This window comes from Arachis duranensis, chromosome 9 (assembly GCF_000817695.3).
Source record: "Arachis duranensis cultivar V14167 chromosome 9, aradu.V14167.gnm2.J7QH, whole genome shotgun sequence".
In the NCBI taxonomy this organism is placed as follows: domain Eukaryota; kingdom Viridiplantae; phylum Streptophyta; class Magnoliopsida; order Fabales; family Fabaceae; genus Arachis; species Arachis duranensis.
The window spans coordinates 6,457,030-6,466,997 of record NC_029780.3 but is presented as its reverse complement, the minus strand read 5'-3'; the positions used below and the strand labels follow the sequence as shown (position 1 = coordinate 6,466,997).

General features: G+C 28.6%; 1 protein-coding gene across 1 annotated transcript; it reads left to right on the top strand.

The window, feature by feature from the left end:
- Positions 1–556: 556 nt before the first annotated feature.
- Positions 557–5,135, top strand: LOC107464315 (IQ domain-containing protein IQM1-like). The gene is made up of 9 exons (XM_016083244.3): positions 557–611; positions 1,202–1,656; positions 2,194–2,308; positions 2,718–2,783; positions 3,131–3,219; positions 3,315–3,402; positions 4,060–4,290; positions 4,385–4,486; positions 4,649–5,135. Exons 2-9 carry the CDS (start codon positions 1,208–1,210, stop codon positions 5,063–5,065), a joined length of 1,557 nt encoding a protein of 518 aa, XP_015938730.1. The 5' UTR covers positions 557–611; positions 1,202–1,207; the 3' UTR covers positions 5,066–5,135.
- The last annotated feature ends 4,833 nt before the right edge of the window (positions 5,136–9,968 follow it).

Below are 9,968 nucleotides of genomic sequence, written 5' to 3'. Positions count from 1 at the left end.
TAATAAATTTATTAAAGGAAAATTAAGTCTCAAAAATATTATTATTGATTAATGTCTATTCAAAACGATAAAAGAGACCAATTTATCTAATAAAAATAATTTTTGAAGACTTGTAAAAAATAAAAATTTATAAAAACCAAATATTTTATTTAAGATTTATTGAGTACCAATTTAAGTATTTATTTTATATTATATTATAGAGTTTAATTTTGATATACTAATAGTATAAAGTATTTTATACAGTCGTTTAATTACATCTGTTCTTTTGGATGACCATTTACGCAGTAAAGTAGTTATTTTAACTATGTGACACAAAACAGCCCATTTAGTGGGACTAATTAAGAACTTTACACAAATTTCCATTCAAACAAAAACCTGTTCATTGGTGCCACAAAATTCCAAAGAGGGAACCAATTTTCTGCAATGTCTTGTTCTCTTGCGTATTTGAAACTACAAACTCAAGAAAGTGAACTTCTATTCCAACCCTTTTTATATGTCTTCCAATTCCAAACTCGTGCATTATAAAACATAGAACCAATCCCCATTTAATTTCTATTCTAAAAGTGAATCATACATACAGAACAATATTCTGACTTGGTATAATTTCTAAGGTGATTATCCTCTCTTTCTGCCACTTCATTACATTGTTCTGTTTCTGTCAAATTTCCCTTCCTTTTTTCTTTTAATTTGAAAACCTCACATGACTTATTATAATACGTGTCACCTAAAGCTTCAACATTATGGTATGATCAAAGAATGAGTAATTATTTAATAGAGAATTAAATCATGGGGTGATGAAGATCAGAGGTAGGAGTTGCTGTCAATTTAATTAAGATGTTGGTCGAATGCCATTAATGTTTATTTATTTTTTATTCATTCTAATGATTGACTTGGTCATGTTTGATTTTTCCTCCTCTTCTTGATTTACTTATCTTACGGGGTAGTGAATGGTTCTTTTATTGAATTTTCTGAGAATTATTGTATTGTATATGTTTCATAATTTGACAAATTCTGGAAAAGAATTGTATTCCATGTAAACAATAATGCTACTATATATTCTAAGTTTTCCTTCTTCAATTTGGTGCATTCAATGTGTTTAGTTAGTAGTTAGTACTTCACAACTCTTCTCATTAAATTGCAAACTAACGAACGTTATTGCTTGAAAATTTTCTAAGTGTCTTGTGTTTAAATGTTTCTGCAGAGGAAAATGGAAATGGTTACTTTGAGACCAATGGAAAGAACAATGAGCTTCAAGAAAGGAAGAAACTTTGATGAGTTTTATGAGCCCCAAAGGAATGATTTGGATGAAGATGAAGTTGTTAATTCTGAAGAATCTACAACATGCTTGAAGAGAAGAAAAGTTGGGAACTTGAAACTTCAAACCACATTCTCATTCAAGTACTTATTACTCCCATCAGAGAATCATTGTGATGATTCAAAAAATGAGAATAGAGTTGGAGGTGGTGGTGGTGGCATTATTGTAAATAATAATGAGCAAAAACCAACAATTGTGGTTCCAAAATCAGAATTTTGGTTCTCATCACCAAAGCCAATTAGGGAGCTTGATGTTGCTGCAATAAAGCTTCAGAAAGTTTATAAGAGTTACAGAACCAGAAGAAATCTTGCAGATTGTGCTGTTATTTGTGAAGAGCTATGGTAAAGTTTCAGTATTTTAATCTTGATTTTGGTAAAGTTTCAATATTTTAAGTGTTTTATATTAATATATACTCCTATTTCTAAGTAATTGTCTGCTTAGACATAGTGCTATATTAAAAAATATGATTCCACCCTAAATATTTTGTGTCTAAATATATTTATTTTTCAATTTTTCTAATATACTATTCTATCCAAATAAGTAATTATATATAAAAGCAAAAGGAGTATGTGATGTTTTTAAAATAAGAGCCAAATGTTTTTACTTTTTAATAATATAAATATATAAGGTATTAAAATTCATGAAAGGCTTGCATATTCTAACAAATATATTCATTTTATAATAATGATATGATATATATTAAATATTATATTATTAGACCACAGTCTGACAAAAAATAATTAAGTGAATAAAAACTTATTAATTCGATTTTTATGTGTGTTCATAGGAGAGACATATATATAAAACCATGATTAATTACTACTATTTAATAAAGAATATATAGAACTTATTATATTATTTTGTTTAAAAAATTGTAGGTGGAAAGCTTTGGACTTTGCTGCTCTGAACCGATGCTCAATCTCACACTTTGACTCTGATAAATCGGAAACAGCTGTTTCAAAATGGGCAAGGGCTAGGACCATGGCTGCTAAGGTATATATTATATATTATAACCCCTAAGAATCTTTGAATAAATTTGTCACATGACTATAATAATATCTTTCTTTTTTCATGAGGAATTTATATATATTATAAATTATCATCATCATATTTAAAATAAACAATTATTTATTTATTTTTTCTATTTTTATGATGATAAATAAATAAAATTTTCAATGTTTAGAAACTTAAAATATAATTAAAAATTTATTAAGAGAATATATATATCATTTATTTTATTTTAAAAAATTGTGGGTCCGGATTTTTTTTTCCTTTAAAATCCCAATTATATATTTGACTGGGACCACAGAAAAGAATTCAAAGTTTTCATTCTCTTCCGACATAATTTCTCTTTGGTTAATGTAGTTATCAATAATATAAGTTTATGCTCCATTTTTGGTAGGTGGGAAAGGGTTTATGCAAAGATGATAAGGCGCAAAAATTGGCTCTAAGGCACTGGCTTGAAGCTGTAAGCTCATACGTCCAAACTTTGACTTATATATGACTTTTTAATTCACTTTACCATATATACTATATTATTATATTTTGGTATTGGTCAATGCTTATTACTTATTAGCTTAAGCATTAGTAATTAAATTTTTAAAAATAAATATTTTTAATTTACAGATAAATATTCAGTTATTTTTATTTTTATATTAAAAAAATTAATTATAAAATTAAAAATAATGTAAAATTTAATTAAAAATATATAAAATTTTAATTACAAATTTAATAAAATTATAAAAATAAAAAAGTAATTTATTTATTTTTTAACTATTTTGTCTCATTAATATGATGTTGATGTTGTTTTTGCAGATTGATCCTCGTCATCGTTATGGCCACAACTTACACTTATATTATGACATCTGGTTTCACAGCCAGAGTTCACAACCATTTTTCTACTGGTAAATTATTATTATTATTATTATTATTATTATTATTGTTATGTGATAAGTTAATTAATTTTGTAATTTCATAATTTTATATTGGTGAAATGAAGGTTGGATATTGGAGATGGAAAAGAAGTAAATATTGAGGAGTGCCCAAGAAGTAAACTACACAAGCAATGCATAAAGTACCTTGGACCAGTAAGTTATTCATCACTTATTTTGACCTCATGAAATTCACAATGTCACAAAAATATATATATTATATACTAATCACGTGTAACCACAAGTCTGATTTTAGTAACTTTTAATTAATTTAATGAAAGTAGTATATAATTGAGTGATATATAAAACTTTTGCATTAATTAGTAATTTATCAAATCAAAGCAATTAAGTATTATTATGTCATTTTTTATATTGATGAAGTTGAGTGCGTTGACTAAGGAATGCTTGGTCAATTCTAGAGTGCTATTTGGTGCTTGGGAAAAGAGTCAGAAGACTAGCTTTGTTGACTATTCAATTAATTTAGGTACAAAAACCTTAGAGTAACTAATTAATAACAACATGATGACATATAATTTGTATTGAGTGCTTCAAGGAGACAAATGATTTTGTGATGCATTTTAGTAGCAAATAATTTTTTTTTTAATTTTAGTAGTAATTTTAAAGGATTTAATGAACGTATCCTTTTAAAATGTATGTTAAGATTACTAATGAATTTTTCTATAACAACAAATAATATTTAAGTTTTTAATGAATTTCTTATTTATTTATTAAAATAAAATATTTAAAAATTTAACTAATAATAATTTTAACATCAAGCACATGTTAGCTAAATTCATTTCTTTATAATTGCAGAAAGAGAGGGAGGCATATGAAGTAACTCTGAATAGAGGGAAGCTTATTTATAGAAAAAACCAAGAGCTTGTTCACACTGCTGAGGGATCAAAGTGGATTTTTGTTCTTAGTTCATCAAGAATTTTGTATGTTGGTGAGAAGAAAAAGGGTCAATTTCAGCATTCAAGTTTTCTAGCTGGTGGTGCAACAATTGCATCTGGAAGAATGGTTGTCCACAATGGAGTTCTCCATGTATGATATACATTTAAATTAACTGTAATTTTTTTAATAAATGTTATGATGATATAAAAGTATAATTGATGATAATTTTTATATATTTATGCAGGCTATTTGGCCCTATAGTGGTCATTACCGCCCTACAGAGAAGAATTTCAAGGAATTCATAGGATTCTTGATGGAACATAATGTGGACATGACAAATGTAAAGGTGAATAATAAATTAAATCACATTATTGAGACAAATCCCTTTGTTTGTATATAGACATTGGTTTCATTTTGGTCTTTTGATTTGAGGTCACCAAGCCCAATATTGTTGAATTTAATTAAACATAACCTTTTAATGTTAATTTGATGGGTTTTTGATTTGTAGAAATATGCAATTGATGATGATGTCCCACCTTCTACACCTCAATTTAAGTCCAAAGAAGGAAATGTTGATTCAAGTGATGACTCATCCAATGGCAACAATAATTGTAATAATCAAGAAAATGTGGGTCATTTTGGTACCAATGTTGAAGATTCAAAACCCAAAGATAGCAAGAATTTATTGGGTAATAAATGGACAACAGGAGTTGGTCCTAGAATTGGTTGTGTGAGAGAATACCCTCCTAATCTCCAAGTTAGGGCACTTGAACAACTCAATTTTTCACCAAGAGTCAACCATGGAAAGTTTGACCTTAAAGCTCCAATTCCATCTCCAAGACCAAGTCCAAAAGTTCATCTATCCCCTAGACTTGCACAAATGGGTCTTCCTAGCCCAAGGGTAAATGCTACTCCCACAAATTAATTTCTATCCGCGACGAATTAGTCCTTGATTTGTTGGGTTAGAAAATACGGTAAGAAATCAAAAAATTAGTTCCTAATTCCTATATATGTTAGGGTTTCACATTATGTGACTCATCATTTTTGAAGCATAATGTGATCAATAACCATCTTCTAATTTGGACCATAAGATTTAGTACAGAAAAATAGGATCATAAATCTTATACAACACAAAGGATCTAACCACACAAGATTTATTTTTTCCTTTATTTATTTATTTTTATTTTGATGGTCCAAGATTTTTTTATTTGGTTTTTTCTTGGCCAGTTCTTTTGGTCATTCGGCTTCTATTGTATCATTTTTCCCCTTCTCCCCAAATTGTATTGTAGGAGGTGGGTTAATCTTCCATACTTGTAAGCCAATTAATAATTTAATATGTAAATTACTTTTCCTTTGGTTTTTCTAATTTGTGCCTCAAAGTACTCCATTCAAATCCAAATAAATGGTTAGTTTTAAATAGGTGCATAAATTAATGAAAGGGGTTGATAATATCCTTTTTTTAGTAAATATAATTTATTTTATTTTCTTTCTCATTACTTGCATAGGCATTTCAAAGTTTAAATTTAATTAATTGACTATGCAAAAAATTTTGTATTATGGCACATGCAAATTAGTGAAAAAATATATTTACTATTTCTTAAAAATTTTTAAATAAACAAATACAATAATACATAAATATTTATAGATATCTTTTGTTTATGCAATTCTTAACCAAATAGAGAATCCTAAAAGCTTGGTTACTTGGTTTGGATTTAAATAAAAAATGTACTAAATTAATTAAAATTTAATTAGGTGAATTTTGGATCAAGTTCAACTTTTTTTTAACTCAGATTTAAATTTATCTAATCCGTTTAAAATTAATTTGTAAGATGAAACCTGATAATGTTCAATCTAAATAAGAACGAATTCAATCGATTTTTACAAGATTATGTGTTAAATACTAAAATTGATTAAATTGAATTTATTATCCAACCAATTTGAATTACTTGTGTGGCCATCTTACTCGTCTTAGTCGTTTGTTTAAGTAAGTGTCGTTGATTTGAATTCTATTTTACATATGCAGCAATTTATTAGTTAATGACAAACCTTTAAATAAACTTCAGACGCGTGTCAAAAAAAATACCGGGACACAAAAAAAATAAATTCGTCCGATTTTAGTAAAGAACACTCTATTATACAGATTAAAGTTGTATAAAAAGAAAATATAATTTTTTTGTAGTTATTTTTTATTATATTATTATTATTTAAAGTATAGACCATAATTTCTCAAATATTATCTCATCCCATAAAAAAAAATTCGTAAACTTACATCTTTATTCTATAATTCAGCTTTTAGTAGAATAATGGGGTTATCCATTCTTTTCTTTGTGATGAAGGTAAGTATTGTAGCCATTAAGCACGCATGCAGTTAGGGATTGCGTCAGTGATGCGCATAATTGGTCTCACATTCTACATTCGAATAACATAGACCAACAAGGAACTTGGAACCCTGCATCTGCCTCTGTTACATGCGACTTATTTGCATTCAATTCACTCAGCATATCAAAGTCAAGATTTGGCTCATGTTTCCAAAAGACAAACCAAAAAGAAACCTTTTTTTAAAAAAGTGGATCAACATTTTGCTTGGTTCAATAATGACATAAAACCCCCCTTCATAGTCATTAGCTGAATTGACCAAATTGGCAAATTCTCATTGTGCTGCCAATGATTCTAGACACAATATTATTTTTAATCTTCTTTTTCACATGTTAAATAGTAATTTTCCCTTGTTAGTGCCTAATTCATGGGAATTTTACTTAATAAAGAAAATTTTTACATTCACAAGGTATGAGTTGTCTTACACCAAATTATGGCTTTCAGGAGTCCCATTCAACTCTACAATTGTCTATATATGAAAGCATGCATTGAATTATTTATTTAACTACCAATTTAGTGATAAGTTAATAGGAGTTTAGACTAGAATTGTAGAACAATTACATAACTTCAATTATTAGCTACGTGTTTATTTGAAGCTGATTAATAGATTAGATGCACTGACTTTGGCCTCTCCCATTGTCAAAGCTGGTAATCAGATTAGATGGAGAAGCTGACTAATGTTTCTTACTCATCCTGCTAACAGAATAGTCCAATCTTTTAACAATGGGAATCTTAGGGTGCATGAATGAATTATGTTTTTATATTCATTTTAGATAATAGTTATTTAATTTTTAATTAGTCAGTCGTCCTTGTTTTGTTAATATTTCGTAGTAAAATTATAGAAAATTAACTTTTGACTTAGCTAACTCCTCTTTTTTGTTAACATTATTTTTTTTAACTATTATTCTTGCTATTCACACTCATGTCTATGTTCCCTTTTCTCTCCATCACTTCTTTCTCCTCTCTCTCACTCTTGGTTTCTTCTTCCCACTATACACGTTAGGCTGCCTTCTCCAATATCTGTTGGAATCGGCCTCAATGCGCCCAATGCCTGATTGGGTTTCGCAAGTCTGATTATCTATTTTATATTTTGACTTATATAAAATAATATTAGTATTGATTCAAATAATAAAAAATTAGAGATCAAATTGGTTTTACCTGTATTAACTGAGATTGAAATAGAAATTGATAACGAAATTATTTAGAAACAATAGAGAATTATAATATTTTTTAAAGAGAATTGTTTACTATTTGAAAAAGATTTTTTTAGTCCGAAACTTGTGGTAAAGAGATGTGATTTGCAAAACAGATTGTTTGAAGACTTTTATTCTTATTAACAATTTTCATGATAATGCCAGATATATAGATTCTTTGGTACTTAAAGTCAGAGATATCATCACTTAGAAGTAGCACGTTAATTTTCGCTTGATCATACGAGATGCAAACATAATGACGGACACCATAGCAAAGACGACGTTAAGATCGCATTCACAACATGTAGAGCTTCCAGTGTCTTGGAAGGAATTCAAAATGAGTATTCAAACTTTGTTTTCTTTTTTTACTTAGTTGTTTTAAATTTTCAGTAAAAAAAAAAAGTTAATATTACTTATTAGTTGGAGTCTTAATAAAAATAAAATCAATATTATTCTATTTTATTTGGAAATTAAAAATTTAATAAGAATTAATAGTCTAATATAAATAAATAGAGTAACATAAGATTTTAGTCTCTATATATACTAAAATTACGACTCTTATTCATAAGAGAGTTGTTATTCAACCTCAATAAAAATTTAGTAGAGTTTTATCAAAAAAAGATTAAAGCATTACACATTAAAATTAGAAATAATAAATGATTATAGAGATCAATAACTGAATCCAAATCAAAAGTTAAAATCTTTTAATTATTATGTTCACAAATTCATGTGCGCTTCCATCAATTTTTAGGGATCTGTTTCAATAATAAGATGCTGATATTTTGAGTTTGATCGAAGTGGAGGAGCGAAGATCTCATCGTCATCATCCACATTGTCATTATATTTGTATATGATGGCACGTCCATCACCATTCCTCAATCGCAAGGTGTCTTTTGACATCAGAATTGGGACTTGTATGGATGAGAGTAGATTGTTGAAACATTTTAAAAAGTGCAAACTACATTAGATTTGCCTATTTATTTGCTGATGTTTGTCGTTGTTTGTTTTTTTTTATTAACTCCCTAATTGGATTATAAGAATAAAAACAGTTTTTAAAAAATGTTAGTTAATGTTAGCTATTATTTGTTTTTTTTTTTTAATTAGACTCTCTTGTAATAAGTAATGACTCAATACCTTAATTGAGTTTATTGTTAAAAATGCTGGAACGTCAGTATTATTAGTTAAAAATAAAATAAAATAAAATAATTTTAACTCAACTATGAGATAAATCGCAGTATTAAACCAGTTGGATGGAAAAATTACATGATTTAATCAAACTAGAAAATGAGACATAAATAAACTAAAAGTATGTCTCTATGTATTTTGAATTAATCTAACTCGAACTATAAACAAAAATAATTCGAATCAATGCTATTCGAATTATGAGGGACTATGCATGTTAGGTAGTTCGAACCGAATTTATTTGAATTATACATGGAGTAGTTCGAATTACCCTGATTTGAATTATATGGTGAGATATTCGATAGACAGTTCGAATCTAGCTAATTCGAATTATATATATAATCCGAAATTGGCTGTTTCGAGTCTCAGACATGTATAAATATGGTGTGAACGTGAATTGTGTTAATTAGAGTGAGATAAAATGGCCGACCACCTAGCAAGTCCTGGAACCACACCCAAGCTGACCGACCACCTTCGATGTACGTCTGCAAATCTGTTAGGCAACCACTAACATAATGTCCATCGATCGGCAGTTCAAACTGGTACGCCACGTCCTATAGCGTAATAGTGCACTCCCCGAACGGCATATGAAACGTGTGCGTCTCCGGACGCCAGCACTCAACAAATGCACTGACCAAGGGGTTCATCTAGTCTGAACCATCTCTCGTTCAGCCTCGCAAGATGGTATAAGCCAGCCATCTAAAAGTACGGAACGTACCTTTCGTCCATACGCATACCCTGCTACCGTCGCATGCTCGAAATATATCGCTGGGGCTGCAAACAGAATGTACCAGAATATAAAAACCACTAACATCATTCACTAACAAAACCATTAACAAAACCACTAACATCTTTCACTAACAAAATCACTTGTATGGCAATCCTATCTAACTTAGCAACGCTACATAATGACTACCATTTTAACACACCAAAGATAAAAATATAAAAAATAACTCTTATTTTAAAAGAACAAAGTCGTACTAACCTCTTCATTGATAACACCAACTATATAGAATACTCCATCTAAACGATAAAGTCGGTCCAGATTATCCCCCATCGGCTAAATATTCTGCTCAA

Bases quoted from the DNA above. Each gene is read 5' to 3' on its own strand.
- LOC107464315 (XM_016083244.3), top strand. From the start codon at position 1,208: ATGGAAATGGTTACTTTGAGACCAATGGAAAGAACAATGAGCTTCAAG. The intron at 2,309-2,717 runs GTATATATTATA...CATTTTTGGTAG, and splicing joins CTAGGACCATGGCTGCTAAG to GTGGGAAAGGGTTTATGCAA. The intron at 2,784-3,130 runs GTAAGCTCATAC...TTGTTTTTGCAG, and splicing joins TAAGGCACTGGCTTGAAGCT to ATTGATCCTCGTCATCGTTA.